Source organism: Saimiri boliviensis, chromosome 5 (genome assembly GCF_048565385.1).
Source record: "Saimiri boliviensis isolate mSaiBol1 chromosome 5, mSaiBol1.pri, whole genome shotgun sequence".
In the NCBI taxonomy this organism is placed as follows: Eukaryota; Metazoa; Chordata; class Mammalia; order Primates; family Cebidae; genus Saimiri; species Saimiri boliviensis.
Genome location: NC_133453.1, coordinates 8159213 through 8178861, shown reverse-complemented (window position 1 = coordinate 8178861; position 19649 = coordinate 8159213). Strand labels below are relative to the sequence as shown.

The window sequence follows — 19649 nt, the reverse complement described above, 5'->3', positions numbered from 1 at the left end:
AAACAAAAAACAAAAAAAAAACAAAAAAAAAGGAAAGGACATCCAAATTGGAAAGGAAGAAGTAAAATTCTTCTTTGCAGATGATGTGATCTTATATTTGGAAAAATCTGAAGACCCCCACCAAAAAAAAACACTATTAAAACTGATAAACAAATTCAGTAGAGTTGCAGGATTCAAAATCAATATGCAAAACTCAGTAGCATTTTTATATGTACCAACAGTGCAGAATCTGAAGAAAGAAATCAAGAAAGTAATCCCATTTATATTAGTTACAAATTAAAATAAAATACCTAGGAATTAAGAAGTGAGAGATTTCTACGAGAAATAAAAGAGAACACACAAAAAATGGAAAGATACTGCATGTTCATGGACTGGAAGAATCAACATAGTGAAAATGTTTTTATTACTCAAAGCAGTCTACAGATTCAGTGCAGTTCCTATTAAAATACCAGTGACACTCTTCACAGAAATGGAAAAAATAATTCTAAAATGTATATGGAACCAAAATAGCCACAAGATCCAGAATAGGCAAAATTATCCTTATGAAAAACTAGAGGAATCACATTTTCTGACTTCAAATTATACTACAGAGCTATGCTAACCTAAACAGCATAGTACTGGCATAAAAACAGGCACAGACCAATGGAACGAAATAGAGAACCCAGAAATAAATTCATGCATCCACAGTGAGCACATTTTCAACAAAGGTACTAGGAACATATACTGAGGAAAGGACAGTCTCTTCACTAAATTGTGCTGGGAAAACTGGTTATCCATATGCAAAAGAATGAAACTAGACTCCTGTCTCTTGCCATATGCAAACATGAAATCAAAATGGATTGAAAACGTAAACCTAAGACTTCAAAGTATGAAACTACGAAAAGAAAACACTGGGGAAACTTTCCAGGACGTTGGACTGGGCAAAGGTTTCTTGAGTAATTCCCACAAGCACAGGCAACGAAAGCAAAAAGTGGACAGATGATTAAATCTCTTGCACAGCAAAGGAAACAGTGAAAAAAGCTCCTGTTTTTAACAAGTTAAGAGGGTTCCTGCACAGCAAAGGAAACCACAGAGTAAGGAGACAGCCTACAGAATGTGAGAAAATATTTGCAAACTATTTCTCTGATGAGTGATTATAACCAGAATAAGTTGGGAGCTCAAATAATCCAAAAGGGAAAAATCTAATCATCCAATTAAAAAATAGGCAAAAGATCTGATTAGATATCTCTCAAAAAAAGACATATATATGGCAAGTAGGTATATGAAAAAGTGCTCAATATCATTGATCATCAGAGAAATGCAAATAAAAACTACAATGAGATAACTGTCTTTCCCCAGTTACGATGACTTTCATCCAAAAGACAGGCAATAACAAATCAAAGATGTGGAGAAAAGGGAACCCTCATGCACCATTGATGGGAGTGTAAATTAGTACAGACACTATGGAGAACAGTTGGGAGGTTCTTCAAAAAACTAAAAATGTAACTACCATGTGATCCAGAAATCCCACTGCTAGGTATGTACCAAAAAAAAAAAAAAAAAAAAAAGGAAATCAGTATATCGAGGCAATGTCTGCACTCCTGTGTTTACTGCAGCACTATTCACAATAGCCAAGATTTGGAAGCAGCCTAAGTGTCCGTCAACAGACAAATGGATAAGGAAAATGGGGTACATGTACACAGTGGAGTACTCTTCAGCCAGGAAAAATAATGAGATCCTGTCATTTGCAACAAGATAGGTGGAACTGAAGGGCACTTATGTTAAGTGAAATAAGCCAAGCACAGAAAGACAGACTTGACACGCGCTCACTTACTTGTGGGAAATGAAAAAGAAAAAGAAAGAAAACAGTTTGAACTCATGGAGATAGGCAGTAGATGAATGGTTACGTGGGGCTAGGGGGATGGTTAATAGGTACAAAAATATAGTTAGAATAGACAAGATGGAGTATTTGATAGCAGAACAGGGTGGCAACTGTTATTTGCTGTACATTTAAAAATAACTAAGAATATATTTGGATTGTTTGTAACACAGAGAAAGGACAAATGCTTGAGGCAATAGAGACTCCATTTACTCTGTGATTATTCTGTGCCTGTATGCCTCATAAATACATATACCGACCTTGTACCCACAAAAAATAAAAATAAAAAAGAACGTTGATGTATTTCTTTTGTGAAATGCAAGTTCATAGCCTTTTTTATGTCAGGAAGTTTTTTCTACTGATTTACAAAAACTGTTTATTATGGATATCATTTTCATTTGTTGATTGTTAACAGGTCGCAACTTTATGTCTTGTCAAGTTGTTCAGGTCCTGCCTAGTCTGATGTTGAGGTTTTCTCCAAGAACATTTATATGTGATGCATATTGATATGTGACACATGCTTATAGTATTCTAGCATTACAGTGGACTAGATAGACTTCCCTAAACCTTTCAAATGCTGGACATCACTGTGGCTCCCTGAAGCAGTAGCAACTGTTTTCCAAACAGTGGAAAACAAAGTTGCTACTTTTAAAAAATGTGTCCTAGGGCTTACTTCCGTGTCTAAGTAGTAAGCAGTTGTAAATGTCCACTTAAGTTAATTACTGATGAACATGTAAAAAGTAAATTTTACTGTCTTTTTAGTTTGAGATTGTTCTTAATTTTTAGTGATCCATGATAACCACTTTTGTTTTCTGCTCAGTGTGAATACCTGAATGAAATAGTAATTTATTATATATATGTGAGGTAGGTTTTAAGAAAGTATTTATAGCCATCGGCACTTGCCTTTTGTTCATGGTTCTGTTGACCATGTTTCTTTCTCTAGGTCATAACTCCATGTAGGAAGCTCATCTTGTGTGCCGATAACAGAAAAGAAATGGAAGATTGGATTGCAGCATTAAAGACTGTGCAGAACAGGGAGCACTTTGAGGTTCAAAAAGAAAATACCCTTCTCCAAATGCCTCCTGTTGCCTCCCTCACCCCAGTGTCTACTGTCTTGAGTGTCCCCCCACGTGCGGGTCCACAGTCTGGAGCTCACATTCTCAGCATGTTCCTTGTGCAATTAGAGCTTGTTGCTTGTCCTCTGGGAAGACCTGCCCTTTATAAACCTTCCTCCTCTTCTCTCTTGGATACTTTGTTTAATCTTGTCCAAGTTACAATATAAAAGAGAATTCTTATCTTTGCTGTCTTGGTTTCATTCTTCCAGCCCACCCAGTACAGCATGGACCATTTCTCAGGGATGCACAATTGGTACGCCTGTTCCCACGCGAGGCCGACCTACTGCAACGTGTGCCGTGAGGCTCTGTCTGGGGTCACGTCGCATGGGCTGTCCTGTGAGGGTATGGATGTGCATTTGTTATTTTGTCAGGAAAGGTGGCCTGGCATTTTACTTGATAAAGCCTTGGAAATCCAAACCCAGTCACCGTAAAGAAGCCATTGCCACCCATGTGGTCCAAGGGCACAGTAGTGTCTATGATTCTGTTCTTGTTTATTTTTCCTGCTGAAGAGTCCTTCATCAATCATTTTTTATAGTGCTCAAACAGAGTGAAAAGGAGGGAAGTGGTGGGTGGCAAAAGGAGAAACAGAGGAAGCCTAGAGCACACAGAGGGAAAGGCACTGCGGGAACAGCTGCCGGCCCCAGCGTTTCACACGCCGCAGTTGGGGGAATGGGGCCCTGCGTATATGGACTGAAAGTGCGTTACAGACCCAGAGGCCAGGGCTGCAGGGTTTGGGCAAGGGCGTCCAGTCTGGTGGCAAGAGCAGTGGGCTGGAGCAGGCTTGTTAGCTGTAGCCTGGACCACACCCTGCCCCTGCCTGTTTTTGTACAGCTCTCAGGCTTCAGACTGGCTTTTACATTTTTAAATGATTGGAAAACATCAAAAGAAGAATCCTATTTTGTCACACATGAAAATGACATGAAATTCGAATTTGTGTCCTTAAAAAAGTATTGTCTCTGGCTGCTTTTGTGCTACACGGCAGCGTTGAGTAGTTGTGATGGAGGCTGGATACAACCTGCAAGGCCTCCACTGCTCGCTCTCTGGCCTGTGACAGAAAGCTCACCGATCCCCAGTTCTCCCTCCTGTGTGGTCTCACATCCGCCGCCGGTCCCACCGCCCCCAGCCTCTAAGTGTATCACAGTAGTTCAGTTATAAAATGAGAGTGCTGTTGGTACCTTCCTTGACTTTTCTGGAGCTGGACAGTTGTCACAGCACTGCTCAGCATGGGAAGTTCCTGGCACAGACACAGCTTGTAGGCTCATGTGTCCCTTCTCTCACAGTGTGCAAATTTAAGGCCCACAAGCGCTGTGCTGTGCGTGCAACCAATAACTGCAAGTGGACCACGCTCGCCTCGATTGGGAAGGACATCATTGAGGATGCAGATGGGGTACGTTAAGAAATACTACCCGTGGGGCCCTGAGCCATGGCGGCCCACCTGCATTGTCCCTTGCAAGCCTCCTCCCTGCCCTGCCCAGCACTGTTTCATTGGAGACGGTCACACTGGCATTGGGTGTCACAGTGGAAAGTATATGCGGTCTCTGTGTGGTTGCCGCACCCCCGAGCTCCATCCTGTCCCTGTGAGTCTTGTTTGCACCTCTTACAGGTGCTGTGGGTAGATGGCCCTTCACAGGCCCTGCCATCCCACCCCTCACCGGCGTCAGGGAAAGAGCTTGTGCTGGGAAGAATGCCGTGGCTGAGTTACAAAGAGCGTTTCCGTCTAAGGGCTCCTGGCTGCCCTTGACGTGGAGCCTCGGGAGCACCCCTAGTGCGTGCCTCTGTTTGGTCGCAGATCGCGATGCCTCACCAGTGGCTGGAAGGAAACCTGCCTGTGAGTGCCAAGTGCACCGTGTGCGACAAGACGTGTGGCAGCGTGCTGCGCCTGCAGGACTGGCGCTGCCTCTGGTGCAAGGCCATGGTGAGTGTGGGCCCCACGCCAGGCTGGAGGGGAGGGCCTGCTCCCTACAGTGCCCATGTGGGCCTCGTGCCTCCACGTGACCTGCTGGATCCTGGTCAATTCGTCCCAGAGGCCGCTCCGGCTCTGAGAGTGGGTGTTTTGACCTGTTTGGTCATTTTCCTTCTTAGTTGTTTTTTAGGGGGGTGTTTCTTCCTTTTAAATTTAGTCCTGCCTTTTCAACACATGCAGGTGTGTGTCGTTGGGACGGATGTACCCTGCATCTTGTGGCCCTGTAGCTGGGTTGTGAGGGGTCACCTGGGTGGTGTGGAAGAAGGAAAGCTGGAGAGGCCCTTCGGAGCAGTGTCGGCTCTGGGTGGTGTTTACAGTGAGCACAGCCATGTGGAAGGGGCATAGCCCATGTGGCCTCCTGCCGGGTTCTTGGTCTCATCATTGCTCTGGGTGGTGAGATGTGCTTCCAGGGAGAGATGCACAGAGCCTCCATGTACTCGCTTCCGGGATGGTCATTGCAAAGTGGCTGTTGCAGTCACTTGCCTAGCACATCTGGCCACCAGGAGGAAGCCAAGACACAGGGGATGCGTAGAGACACATTGCCCCGGAGCCCTCACCCTCGTCTTGAAAGTTGGAGGTAGCTGTGGTGGAAGGGCCCGAGGCTTGGGTGCAGGACTGTCGCTCACAAGGTGTGCCATGGCTGGTTTCCATGCTATGCCTTCTCGAGTGCAAAACCAGGGCATGGGGCCTATGGTGGGAGCAGGCCAGCCCAGCTCTGAAATCACCCGCCTCTGCCGTGGCTGGCTTACAAACTACAGGGCAGGAGGATTTCTGGTGTGTGTACAGGATGCCAGTGACCCTTGGTGATGCGGGGACTCTTGTTTCAGGTTCACACATCTTGTAAAGAATCCTTGCTGACCAAGTGCCCACTTGGCCTGTGCAAAGTGTCAGTCATCCCACCCACGGCTCTCAACAGCATCGACTCCGACGGTGGGTACCACACATGCTCATCCTTCTCATGCACTTCCACACGCTTCTTTCTCCATGCGCTTTCTCCTCTCCAGCTCTAGAGTTGGTTATCTTGGTGAGATGTCACCAAGAGGTCAGGCACAACCGTGGGGGGCGCTGGAGGAGTTGCACAGAGTGGCACACGGTCCCCTGATTCTACGGCGTTGCCATTAGATGGGCCTGAGACCGGAGCCTGGTGCTTGACATGGATGTGATGCTGTTGAGTGGAACCCATTTGGTACAGTGACATGTACAGGGTTGTAGCCTGGGAGCAGCAGAGTACACCAGCAAGCCTGGGCGTGCAGCCGGCTACCCCACCGAGGTTCGTGTAAGTGCAGATACTCTACATGGTGTTTGCACGGCAATGCAGTCACCTCAGAAGGCCTTTTCTCGAGACATATTCCTGTTTTTAAGTGACAGTAATTGTAAGTTATGAGCTTAAAGGAAAGCCCCTTTCCAGCTCCCAGAAGCTCCTGGGCTTAGGTTCTTTGATGGCCCAGCACACCAGCAGACTGTAGAATCCAGATTCTGGCTGTTTCTGTGTCCAGAGAACATGGTAAAATGTCTCTAGAGTCAGACCTGAATCCCGTACGTGCTTGCCATGTGAACCTGAGCAAATCCTCAAACGCTGCCAAGCCCCAAGTTCCCCATCTATAAAATGGGCCTCACGTTTACAGAATAGGGGTGCGGGGATCATTAAATGGAGCTTGGCATAAAGGAAGTGCCTCAAGTTTACGGAACGGGTGCGGGGATCACTAAATGGGGCTTGGTATAAAGGAAGTGCCTCAAGTTTATAGAACAGGGGTGCGGGGATCATTGGCACACGGTGCCCTGATTCTACAGCATTGCCATTAGATGGGCCTGAGACCCAAGCCTGGCGCTTGACATGGAGGTGATGCTGTTGAGTGGAACCCGGGTCTGGGGCCTTCTCCATGTGAACCGTTGAAGCTGTGTTCCATCTCTGCCCAGCACACACTGGCACACTGGTTTGCAGCTGCTCTCATGTCTGGCTGGGACATGGTGCCACCTGTTGACAAGTACTGGTGGAAGAGGGAATGTGGGGTACATGGTTCAGAGGAGATCAAGAGAAGAAGACAGCAGCAAGGTGGCACTTGGACACCTTGTGAATGAGATCAGATGGATGGGGCTCCCGGCTCACATGTGGGGAGCAGCTGTGGGGAACTGTTTGCTGACCTCTTGCTGACTTGCAGGTGTGCATGTGTCAGGTGTCTGTCTTTTGAGGGGTCTGCTGCTGCTGATTCCATCAGAGGTGCCCCCAGCGTCTCCCAGGGCCTGTAGATTTTCTTCTGTTCTGTTCTTTCTTGCATCCAGGGTTCTGGAAGGCCAGCTGTCCTCCGTCTTGCACGAGCCCACTACTGGTCTTTGTCAATTCAAAAAGTGGGGACAACCAAGGTGTGAAGTTCCTCAGAAGATTCAAACAGCTGCTGAACCCTGCCCAGGTCTTCGACCTCATGAACGGAGGCCCACACCTCGGGTAGGAAGCTTGTAAAATGTATCTTTCTTGGAGTTTTAAAAATTATGTAAATGGTGTGTGCTTGTTAAAAAAAAAAGATCAAAGACACAAAGTTTTAAATAGGAAAGAAAAGTTGCACTGCTTCCTCCCCAAACTGCACTCGCAGAGGTGCCCACTCTTAATAGAGGCACATGGCCTTCCAGCTTTGAACACAACGTGTGCATGCACACACGTACATACGCTATGTGCACACACCCATGCACATGCATCTTTTGAGCCAGTCAGGATTCTTCTTTCCCTGCTGTTGTGCAAATGCCTTCTGCATGTGTCTTATGACATTGTGAGTGTATTTTCTTCTTTTAAAATTTTCTACCTACCTACCTACCTACCTATGGGTGTATTTTTCTGGCATGCCTCATTCTAACGGCTGCCTGGCGTTGAGGAAAAAGCTGCCCTCCAGAGAGGCCAGAGGGAGTGTTTGCGTGTTGGGAGGCATAGGAGGCTGCTTGGCATGCAGGTGCTGTAAAGCAGGAACATGCACGGGCGTTGTTGGGGCAGAGTGATCCCACTGTCCTCGGCAGCACGGGATTAGACCGTTCCTCTGCTTGCTGGAGAGCCAATGTGTGTTCTTTGTAGTTTTGTACTTTTCATTAGTTTGTAGAAAACATTTGCTTCCATAAATGTTGCTATTTGAACGAATTCATTCTTCTTTTGGAAGCATCAGTTCCAGGTTGGAGCACTAAGTGGGCTTACTAGCACTTTTGGGAGATTGTCCAGGACACTCCTAGTGGGAAGTGCCTGCAGAACCTGTGGTCTGGCCTGTATTTTTCTGGGAGAGTCGGTGGGGGGCTGTGTATTTAGGAGTCAGGGGCTGCTCTGATGTGAACTGTGGCCAGCTCCCTGGGTTTCCTTGGCGCATGCGTGAGGGTTGGAGAAACAAGCTGCTCATCGCTGGTTCTCTGGGTGTCTTCTGTGTTGCTGGTCCCCACTCAGAGCCAGGCACCGTTGGAGAGCAGTCACAGATGGCAGCACTACAGCCTGCTTCCACAAAGGCCGCACTCCCATGTTTTCTGCAGAAAGACTTCTTATCTGAGTGGTGGGAGATTGCATTCACTAGTAGGCTGATGAAGAAATTATTTTAATTTTAATTTTACTATTTTTTGAGACAGGATCTTTCTGGTTGCCCAGGCTGAGTGTACTGGTATAATCCTGGCTCACTGCAAACAAGGGGCAACCTCATAAAGCAAGGCTCATGACCAGGCTCGGGTTTTAGAAAGATCTTCCAGGAACTCATGTGGGAAGCTTTCAAGAAGGGTGTTGAGGTGACTGCAAGGCTTCTGAGGGACTCTGTGAGAGTGCAGTGGTGACCTGAGCTGGATGGCTTGGTGGGAGTGGAGGAGAGGCTGCCAGGAGGGGCTGGGCCGGCCACAGGGTAAGAGGAGGCAGGTCTGGCCTCTGGACTGGGTCGGTGGTGGTGCTGCCATTCTCCGAGGAGGGATGTTTCCTGTTGGCAGTGCCCTAGGATGCCGGAGTGGTATGTTCTGGAGGACAGGTGCAACTGTCAGCGCTCAGGAGTAGCCTGGAAGCTGTCGATCCAGAGTTACCTGTGTGGTCCTTGGTGCAGACTGTGGATGTGGTCACACTGGAGGAGGGTGAGGAGTGAGCAGAAGTGGCAGTGGTATCCTGATGGGGGATGCTGCTGGGCAGGGGCAGGGTGATGGGAAGCCCAGGAAGGAAACCGAGGAGTTGGGGGGTGGTCATGGGTCACATCACTGGAGGACAGAGTGGGTGCAGGCATATGTGCTGGAGCAGGGCCATGTAGCCTACAGGCAGGTCTGGCAGCCCGGGGCTCCAGGGTGACCAGAACAAGGGCCGGGGTGGAAGCCAAACTGCAGGGCTGGCGAGTGCCAAGGCTGAGGGTGCAGAGTGATGCAGGCAGCCCAGAGGGCATGCTGGGAAGGCCAGCAGGGGCCACTTGTGGACGTGGCAGGTGAAAGACAGTGATGCAGGGTGGGCTCACGTGTGCAGGGGTTATTGAAGGCTGTGCCGGGCAGGAGATGGTGTGTTGGCCCACCACTGAGCCTGTAGTGTCTGCAGAGGGTGCAGTGGCTCGTCACAGCTGAGTGGTCTCGTTGCTGCTGGGTGGGCCGTGGCCCTGGTTGGAGTGGTTGGCTAGACTCCAGAGCTGCTGTTGTCCCCTTGACAAAGTGGACCCTGACTGGAGGGGCGTGCAGGCAACTGGTGTCACGTGGCAGGGGCTGTGCATGCTCGCCTCTGGCATAGGTCAGCTGTGAGGAGCACAGGTGGGCCGCCTCGACCCCATACTGACAAGCCTGTCATTTGTCCTGTGGAATGGACACCATTTCATGGCCTTTCTCTTTCCTCTGCAGCTTACGGTTGTTCCAGAAGTTTGACACATTCCGGATTCTGGTTTGTGGTGGGGATGGAAGTGTTGGCTGGGTCCTCTCCGAAATCGACAGCCTCAACCTTCATAAACAGGTACCTGGACTTGAGGGAGCCAGCCAGGAGCAGAGAGGGTGCCGAGGTTAGATGGAAGTCCTGCAGTCTCAGCTTCTGTGCATCTCGGAGCACCTATATTCAGGCAGAGACCGTTGGCAGTTTTGGAGAGTATGCAGTTTGGTGGCCAGCGCAGAGAGGGGAGAGCATGGGCCACCCCTGGCATTGTGGAGGCTCAGGGTCTCTGGCCATGATGTATGAGGGGGACCTGAAGGGAGCTACAAAAAGAATTGGCCATAAAGGACCCACGGTGGGGAGCAGGGCTGGGTGGGGCTGTTGCTTTACTGGGTGGTTTTTGGTTTGTGAGGAGGGGACAGCAGTATACTTGAATTTCTCAAGTTAGAGTCATGGTTTATTGGACTTAGTTTTTTTTATTAAAATAAAAATAGATTTTTCTGGTTGTATAAAAAAATGTCCATATGTTCATTTAATTTCTACACCCAGCCGTGGCCTCCTCAGGTGATCAGCCACTGTCAGCATTTTGCTGTCTCTGACCTCTCTTGATCACAGTACATATAATGCACAGTGCAGTTATAATACAAACCGCTATTCTGTTACTGCTTTTTAAAAATCACTAATTAAGATGTTGCAGACACCTGGTGCCTGTGTGTGTAAGTAGGCAACCTTGTGTTGTTTTCCACTGGACAGAGCCAGGAGCCCTGGGCCCGCTCACCTCCCTGGGGTGGGCGCTGAGGTCACTTCCCAGTGTTGTTCTCTCTGAGCGCACCCAGGCTTAATATCGAACTGTGCTGACAAGCTGCCTTTCCTCAAGACTGTGCCAGCTTCCATGCTTGCAAATGCTGCTTAAAGCTGTCCTTTCCTGGGCACCATCTACGGTGTTCATCATGTTAGTTTTTGTCCAACTAAGTGGACCAAAAAATTTCTGATCTTTCTTTAATTCCGGGGAAGTCGAACGTCTCCTCAGTTGGTTAGGAAGTTTTAAATAAATCACCCGTTCATATGTTTTTTGCCTCATTTTCTCTTTGAGTAGTCACCGTTTTCTCCTTTAAACATGAATGTCTGAGAATTGTTGTTATATTAACTTCTTAGCTGTCATTGCAGATTTGTTCCCCAGTTTGCCATTTGTCAGTTCAACATCCTTTTTGGGGGTGGTGGTCTTTTGCGATTTTTGCACTTCTGTCATATTCGCAGCTGCCTACACCCCAAGATGAGGAAGATTTGCACCTGTATTTTCTTATGTTTATTGTGGTCCAGTCTTCTAATGTGACGTGGAGGTATTTTTCAGTGATTCTGCAGTCCCTACAGCCCTGCCCACTTGGTAGTATTTCCAGGTGGGTGGACTTTGACAGCCAGGGCCTTGCGGCCAGCAGCTCAGGAGGAGAAGTGGTGCCCCCTGGTGGTGGATTAGCACAGATTACTCTGAATTTTCATTTTGTGGATTATTTGCAAGTTCACTGTCGCTAGTTAGGAAGACAGTGGAACCTTGTGGCTGATTTTCATGCGTTCAGGTCAGCACACATTTCTCTCCCTTTGCTTCTCTTGGACGCCTGATGTGGTGGCCATGCCCTCACTGGGGCCCTGCTGCCTGGGGGTGTCTTGCCTTCTTTGCTGCTACCGTTCCGTGGTGGCCTCTCCCTCCTTATCCTTCCCTTAATGCTGTGTCCTCAGAGCCTTGCCGGGGCCTCTCTTCCTTCCCTCTTGGAATGCTCAGTGACTTGCAGGGCTGTCCTCTCTCTCTTGGGGGTGCCTCAGTTGATAGCTGAGCCCTGGGCCGCTCTGGTCTGCTAGTGCCTCGAGCTTCCAGCACTGCACACGCTCAGCCCCCGCCTCACATTCCTTTCCTTGGAGTCTGAAAACATCCATTGAGATGTCTGAGCTAGGAAATCAAGACAGTTGTTCTTGGTTCCTCCGTCTCTTCCTCCTGCCTGTTTCTCACTCATTGTGGGCTCTTTCTTGCCACCCACGGTACCCTGGCCTTTGTCTGTCAGCAGCTCACCTAGGTGACCTTTCCTGGGGCACTTGTGCCTGTGCATCCCACAAGCCCAACACTTCTTGGAAGAGTCCAGACCTTTAAGAGAGTTTGTCCCAGCCTGGCCTCCTGCTTGCTCCTCCGCCTGTCTGCCTCCTGTTTCCTTGCTGCTCCCTCTTCGCCGAGCTCTGCCTTGCCCTCCCAGTGTCGTGCCCCCTGCCTGGGGTACCACGCATGCGTATTCCATGCTGTCCTCCTTTTCCTTTAAGAAGGAAGCCCTTGCGGAGGCCTCAGCCCCTCTGGGCGCCCTTCAGCGCTGGGTTCTCTCCATCCTCGCCTGCTTGCTCCTGCCTCTCCCCTGCCAGATGTTCCCTTAGTGAGGCAGGACCTTCCTTGGCATTTGCTGTCCCCACAGGCAGCAGGGCCTTAAGCATGGTCACTTGCACCTGGTGAGCAGAGGGCTGCACAGTGCTGTAGGCGGGACCAGGGCAGGGTTCCTGCCTCAAGGACAGTAACGTTTCCCACAAACTGCACCACAGGCCTTCATGGCCCTGGTCACTGCACTGTCAGAGTCGAAGGCTGGTGAGCTCTGGGCAGCGGGTGTTTCGAGAGTCCTCCTAAGCAGTGAAATGGTGCAGTGGGAGCTCTCGGGAGCTCTGGGATGGGACTCCAGGTGGAGGGGTGAGGCCTGAGCAGTGCATGAGGTCTCTGTGGAATGGCTGGCAGGCAGGCAGAGGCTGAGCTCTGGCTCTGGTGAGGCTCCAGGGAGGCCTCCAGACTGAGGATGGTCCTGGCACTTTTTTTTAATAGGATTTAGAGAAGTAACACTAGTGGTGTTTTTGGAAGAAGAGTTTGTCATTCGTGAGTGAGATACTGTAGTGGTTGGAGGTATGGTGGTGAGGCATTAGAGTGAGTCCTTGGGGCTGTGGTCATGGTGGTGACAATGGGAAGCGGGGATATGGGAGACAGATCAGAGAGGGTGTGAGGGACTGACCATTAAGATGTGATGACAGCTGAGAGATGGGCCTGTGGCTCATCCATTTCTCCCAGAAGCAGCATCTTACCTCAAAGGCAGCCACATTCCTGTCACATTGCCAAGGAATATGCCATCTGTCCCTCCAGTGGGCTGTGCCTATAATGCGCAAGTTGCATGGGTTTAGGGCATATCTCCACGTTGCTGATGTAACCCTCGTGGTGGGTGACAGGGAGGGCGACGGGCTGGGGGGCGGCCCCTCCCCCGGTGTTTGCCTGCATATCTTCCCTGTGTCTTCTTAGTGTCAGCTGGGAGTGCTGCCGCTCGGCACGGGAAACGACCTGGCCCGAGTGCTGGGCTGGGGCTCGGCCTGCGATGATGACACCCAGCTCCCCCAGATCTTGGAGAAGTTGGAGAGAGCCAGCACCAAGATGCTGGACAGGTGAGTGGGGGTGTGCTCCAGTGCTGTGTGGGGGGACTTTGAGAGATGGGTGTAACCTAGGGTCTGTGGGAAACAGGGGCCCTCTGAAATCATTTGTAAAGTTGTGACCTGAGCATGTATCTTGATAGTCTTTGATATTTGGTCAGGTTATGACAAGGATAGAAACAAAACAAGTTAAGAACCAGCCATGCCGTAGAATGATCAGATCTTCCCAGGAGACCATCCCTGAGTGTGTCAGGGCCGTGGAGCAGGTGGCTGCGCGGTGTTTGGCTGCTTCGGCCCAGGATCTGATACCCATCGGAAGAGTGCTCCTTGTTGCTTGTTGGAACAGTTGCATTTTCCCATGTTCTGTTCCCAGAAGTTGTTTTGGGAAATCCTCGAATGCGTAAAGCCACTGTGACACCTTCCCTGAGTGAGGTACTGCTGTTCTGAGTGACACACATGGCACCTGTGGCACATGGGATGCTGATGAGGTGCCTCCTAGCCTTCCTAGGTGCCCCCAGAAGCCTGGGGTTCTGATGACAGGTGTGGCTTTGCAGTGCCCCCACCATTTCAGGCCGCCCTGTGTGCCTTGGGGCATGTGAAGTGCTCATCTCACTGGGCCAGCGGGCTGCTGGCGCAGCCATTTGCAGCTCTCTTGGGGAAGGTAAATCCATTTCTCTCAGAAGCAGCATCTTATCTCAAGGGCAGCCATTTATGGGTACCCTCCCCTCTTTCATGGAGCTGTATTGCTCTTTTAGTTATGGAGTGCAGACATTTGTTCTCAGCCAAGTTGCAGGACAGCGTCAAGGCCAAGGGCTTAAAAATCAAGTCAGAAACTGTGTAAAGATCAAGGCTACCAGCCATGACAGGGAGAACGCAGGGTCTGCCTTGGGGGCCTGCACGTCTTGCCGCCTGTGCAGCTGACCTTGTGTGTGCAGGTGGAGCGTCATGGCGTATGAGGCCAAGCTCCCCCGGCAGGCCTCCTCCTCCACCGTCACCGAAGACTTCAGCGAGGATTCCGAGGTATTGCTGGCCTGTTTGTCACACCCCGCTCACGTGCTGACGTGATCTGACCTGTCCTGTCAGTAGTTTGCATCCCTTGCAGAGCCGCCTCCCCCTTGGTGACGGGGTGTCACAGTCAGGCCTGCGGAGGTGCAGGGTGAACCCAAGGCCGAGAGGATTCTCACTCCCCTTGGCAGGAGCCTCTTGGGCTTTTGTGACCCTCTAAGGGCTTCCTAGGGTTGTCACAGGCTCTGCGGCAGAGAGGCCGGGGGTCCTCCTGATGGCCCTCCCACCCTGTCTGTACATCTCCTCAGCTGCTCAGTGAGCCCCACACGGTGTTTGCCCGTTCCCTTCCCTGCCGCGGTGCCCACATACCTGGCATGCCGCAGCCCACTCTGCCACGGCTTTCCTATAGCCCCGGCTCCTGCCCGGCCTAACCCCTTCATGGTGTCCGTAGCTGCCCTTCGCTCAGCCTCCTCTAGTCCAGCTGGGAGTTCTTTTTATTGGATGATTGTTTCTGTTTTGTTTAAGGCTCCTACAAGTTCCCTCAGAGCACGGACTTTGTCTTCTTTAGTTAGTATTTTGTGCTGGTGCAGTGCTGGGTCGGGTAGTACAAGGAGGTGAACTTTATCAGGGCCTAGGGCAATGGTCAGCAAGCTGGGCCTGCAGGCCAGATGTGCCTGGGCCCACAGCCTTGCCAGCCAAGGATGGTTTGTACATTTTTTATTTTTCCTTCTCTTTTTAATTTTGAGAGGAAGAGTGTGAGGGGGAAGCCCAAAATAACTGGCTGCCTGGCCAGTAGTGAAGTTTGCTGACCCTGGGGCTGGGTCCTAAAAACAGCAGGGATCCCACAGGGACAGGGCTCCCCTTCTGACAGGCGGAGCAGATGGTGGGGGGAAGAGTGCGTGTCCAGATGGGGTTCACAGCCAGGTGGAAACAGCCACTGCCGTGAAGGAACCCAAACCTGGAGCTGGCCCGCCAGCGTGCCGCTGTCAGGATGAGCAGGGGTCAGAGCAGAAGCCCCTAGCACAGGCCGTGCTGGGATTGCAGACTCGAGAAGGTTCATCTTTAGTTTGTCTGCAGCTTGATGAAGTTTTTAAAGTCTCTCACCTAGCACTAGGTGAGTCCCAGATTAGCATTTGAAGTGAGTCGAGGCTTGGCTGGGTCAGACAGTGTCTGTTAGTTCCGAGCCTGTGCTGGCAAGGGACTGGGTGACACAGACACTGGGACTGCTGTGGAGGTTGCTGTCACAGAGACCAACAGCCCCGGCCATTTGGGGTGATTGCAGGTGCAGCAGATTCTCTTCTATGAAGACTCGGTTGCAGCCCACCTTTCTAAAATCCTCACCTCGGACCAGCACTCGGTGGTCATCTCCTCGGCTAAGTGAGTGCCTGGCGGCCCTGGAAGAGGCATGGGGCCCTGGCTCCAACCTGGAACTGCCTCTCTAGAAGAGTCTTTCTGTTTCTGTCCCCACAGAGTGCTCTGTGAGACGGTGAAGGACTTTGTGGCCCGGGTGGGGAAGGCCTATGAGAAGACGACCGAGAGCTCGGAGGAGTCAGAGGTCATGGCCAAGAAGGTCTGTCCCCGGGCCCTGGTGGGAGGGGCACTGAGGCAGCGAGAAGCTCTCTCTGTCACTGGGAGAGGGTCGTGACTGCAGCTTGTCCAGGTTCTTGGTGTTTTAAATAAAGAATTAGACAAAACACACAGCAAAGCAGGGAAAGAGTGAAGCAGCAAAAGAACGAAAGCGAGGATTTATTGAAAACGAAAGTACACTTGACAGTGTGCGAACAGACCTGAGCAGCAGCTCAAGGACCCAGATACAGAATCTTCTCTGATCCAAAGAAGACCACCCCGCCCGCCCCCAGAAGTTTCCCCTCAGCCACGTCATGCTCACCTCGTGTAAATAAAGTCATAGCCCACAGTCTGAGTGGTTGCAGAAAGCAGCCAACCAGAGGCTGAGGTGACGTTACAAAGGTCACACTCCTGAAAACTTGCACTTCTACGCAGGCTGAGACTCAGCCGCTATCAGTCTGGTGGGTTGTGGACAGCCGGTTTCCCACCTGCCAGGTGGAGAAGCGGGGCGGGGTCTGCAAAGGGAATAGCCTCTGGTCCTTTTGTTAACTTAGGCATGGGGAGTTAGGATTTTCCTTTTGGTCGAGTTCTCGGGGGTCTGGGTGAAATGGCCTCGGGTTCCCTGCCTCCAGACCCTGTTCTCCTGCCTCAGCTCTGCATACCACTTCCTTTCCCTGTCTAGTGCTCTGTCCTGAAAGAGAAGCTGGATTCCCTTCTCAAGACCTTGGACGATGAGTCCCAGGCCTCGTCCTCTCTGCCCAACCCACCCCCAACCATTGCTGAGGAGGCTGAAGATGGAGATGGGTCAGGCAGCATCTGTGGCTCCACCGGGGACCGCCTGGTGGCATCGGCCTGCCCAGCCCGGCCGCAGATATTCCGGCCTCGAGAACAGCTCATGCTGAGAGCAAACAGCCTGAAGAAAGCGATTCGTCAGATCATAGAACACACAGAAAAAGGTGACTGGTATTTTGAAGAGGAGTGGGCTTTCCTCAGGCCAGCACCGGGCATGCCGAGTGTCCTCTGAACATGGTGATGACAAAAGGGTGCATGTTGAGAAAACCTCCACCGTGCCCTCTCCACCCGTGCCCAGGCGCCAGGCCCCCAGCCAGTTCGCTTGCCCTCCCTCTACCCCTCCTCTCACACCATCAGACGCCTTCATGCTGCTTCCCCTTGACGTCTTTCCTGGCCCTCACTGACTTCACTGTGAGTGTGTTACTGCTGTGAGAGCCCTGAGGCCCTGGCCTCACACCTGCACACCTGTGTGTCCATGTGGCCCCTGCTCCCACCTGCTGCCCTCCAGCCTGTGTCAGGCTCCTCTGCATCCCTTGCCTTCCGAGGGTTCCGGTCCTCCCAGCCTGTTAGCAGGGATGCCCTGCCCTGGTGCCAGGACCAGGGGAAGGTGGGTGGAGTGGGGGTTCGGGGTCTCAACCTTTAGCCAGAGGATGTTTGAGGAAGATCAGGCCCTAGGTGACCTCCACCTAGCCTGACAGCGCTGTGGGCTTTACACCCACTTGCTCTGCTGCACACACTCTCCTTGCACAGCTGTTGATGAGCAGAATGCCCAGACCCAGGAGCAGGAGGGCTTCGTCCTGGGCCTCTCTGAGTCGGAGGAGAAGATGGACCACCGAGTGTGCCCACCACTGTCCCACAGCGAGAGCTTCGGGGTCCCCAGGGGGAGGAGCCAGCGCAAAGGTACCCGTGGCTCCGCCTCCCCCTGCGTACTACGGTGTGCTTGGTTTTGGTGAAACATAATGGGCTTGCCAGGGGAGGTGGAGGGCGCTTTCTCATAGCTGCTTTGGCCACTTGGTTACATAAAAATTCACAGCCCAAGGCCTGTTTCTGTGGATCTCCTGTGTGTGCCCTTGAGGTGTGTGCGGTCTGCCTTGGTGGACGCCAGTAGAATCCACGAGACCCCCTTTGTCAGGGCAAGAACCCCTTTCCTGAGGAGCACTTGGCATCTTGCTTGGCTTTCTCAGAACCACACTGGGCCCCAGAACTGCTGGGAAGGGGCTGTGTCTGGCAGGGGGAAGGTGGGTGGGTGAGGGTGGGCCTTCTTTGTCCTTGCCCCTCCTGGAGCAACCCGCAGCACAGGACCTGGTGGAAGGTGCCCCCTAAGCCTGGCGGGCTGCTGGGAGTCCCGTGGTCAGAACTGACCCACGGCCACTGACCCAGAGCTCTGCTGTGTGTGTGCTCTGCCTCCCATAGCCCTGACTGGCGTCACCCCTCCCTCCAGTGCTGCCATCTGTGGCCTGTGTCACCTTCTTCATGAGCCCAAGCCCCCTGAGCATCCTGTGCACCCACTCAGTCCTCCGTCCCCTTCTTTGTCCCACACACTTCACGCAGCTGCCTGTGGTTTGCAGCCCTCCCTCCTCAGCCCTCCCACCTGCTTCTGTCACTCAGGACCCCCTAGTATTTCAGCAGTCTCTATTTCAGACAGCTCTGAGGTTTTCTGCTCTGTTCTTAACAGTGTTGAAGTCCCCGTGTGAGAAGCTGATCAGCAAAGGAAGTCTGCCCCTGGGCAGTTCAGCTTCCCTTCCACCCCATCCGGGAAGCCGGGACAGCCTGCCCGCGCTCAACACCAAGATCCTGTACCCAAGTGAGTGGTGGCCAGCAGGAGGGACCAGTGAGGGCCTTAGTGCAACGCTGGGCCTGTTACTGTGCTGGGCGCTGGGCCCGTCTAACTGAAAGAGTTGGGGTCGCTGCCCTTGGAGAGTTTACAGGTCCTGAGAAAGCTAGGTGGAATTTAAGCATTTACACGACTGTATGAAAGGTGCTTTTTTTTTTCCTAAACAAAAGCCAGGTAGTACCCAAATAGCCACCCAAGGAGCCCAGGAAGACATCATTGAGAAGGTGATGCTTGAGTCGGGTTTTGAAGAACAAAGGAGTAATCTGAGTGGAAAGGATGTGGCCGGCCTGATGACGGAACCCGAGGGATGGTCCCCTGCTTCTAGTGTGGTCATAGGAGGCGCAGGGAGGGTGAGGTCCTGGCTGCCTGGAGCGTTCCTTGATGATCATTTCTTATAAAGGCAACCTTATAAAGCCATAAAGCCATAAGCCTCAACTCTCAAGGATCATTTTTGTTGGAGTGGCTTACCTTGAATGAGTGCATGAAAACTCACTTTATAAGCCTTTTTCGTTTTTTTTAAGAGGGTCTCTATTGCCCAGCCTGGAGTGCAATGGTGTGGTCATGGCACACTGCAGCCTTAACCTCCTGGGCTCAAGTGATCCTCCCCCATCAGCCTCCCAAATAGCTGGGACCACAGGCACATACCACCACATCTGGCTTTATAAGCCATTTTTAAAGGTATTTCGTAGGTGTTTCTGCCAGCCAATATGGTTTTTTTTGTTCCAGTGATTTTTGACTTAAGACTTGCCAAATTTGGACATGGTTATACATAATTTTAGAGACATTTAATTAGAAGAATGTTCTGCAGAATGCCAGTCCACCAGCTTCAGAGACACGAGTTTCTCTTAGTCTGTAGCTCCTGACTGGCACCACCTCTTTCTTGTATCTCCTTTACAGATGTCCGGGCTGGAATATCTGGTTCCTTACCTGGTGGCTCAGTCATCAGTCGCCTGTTAATTAATGCTGATCCCTTTAACTCCGAACCAGAAACCCTGTGAGTATGAGGGATAAACCAAGTGGGCGTATTGTTACATGGATGCTAGTGCATAGAAAACATGTCTCAGAATTAACTAGAGAAATAGGTGAGCAGTTGCCTATCTGGTGTTAGCTGATGAGGAAGGCTGAGAAACTGTGGAGATTCCGCTTCAGGAGTGGAGCTGGAACCCACTACCGCACGTCTGCTGCCGGGCAAAGCGCACGCCTCCCAGCTCCTTTCCAGGTCCCATGGCATTTGCTCTGCATACCTT

At 51.2% G+C, this 19649-nt stretch overlaps 1 protein-coding gene across 9 annotated transcripts in view; it reads left to right on the top strand.

The window, feature by feature from the left end:
* DGKD (diacylglycerol kinase delta) overlaps positions 1-19649 on the top strand; it is a 111402-nt gene that overhangs the window by 72050 nt on the left and 19703 nt on the right. For all 9 annotated transcript variants that reach the window (XM_039469795.2, XM_003936734.4, XM_074398841.1 and 6 more), the window contains 15 exons: positions 2802-2906; positions 3183-3315; positions 4254-4360; positions 4763-4888; positions 5764-5866; positions 7217-7379; positions 9749-9857; positions 13081-13220; positions 14141-14225; positions 15493-15587; positions 15681-15780; positions 16459-16732; positions 17319-17468; positions 18244-18372; positions 19300-19396. In XM_039469795.2, the coding sequence (XP_039325729.2) occupies positions 2802-2906; positions 3183-3315; positions 4254-4360; positions 4763-4888; positions 5764-5866; positions 7217-7379; positions 9749-9857; positions 13081-13220; positions 14141-14225; positions 15493-15587; positions 15681-15780; positions 16459-16732; positions 17319-17468; positions 18244-18372; positions 19300-19396 (1916 nt within the window). The remainder of the gene's footprint in view (positions 1-2801; positions 2907-3182; positions 3316-4253; positions 4361-4762; positions 4889-5763; positions 5867-7216; positions 7380-9748; positions 9858-13080; positions 13221-14140; positions 14226-15492; positions 15588-15680; positions 15781-16458; positions 16733-17318; positions 17469-18243; positions 18373-19299; positions 19397-19649) is intronic.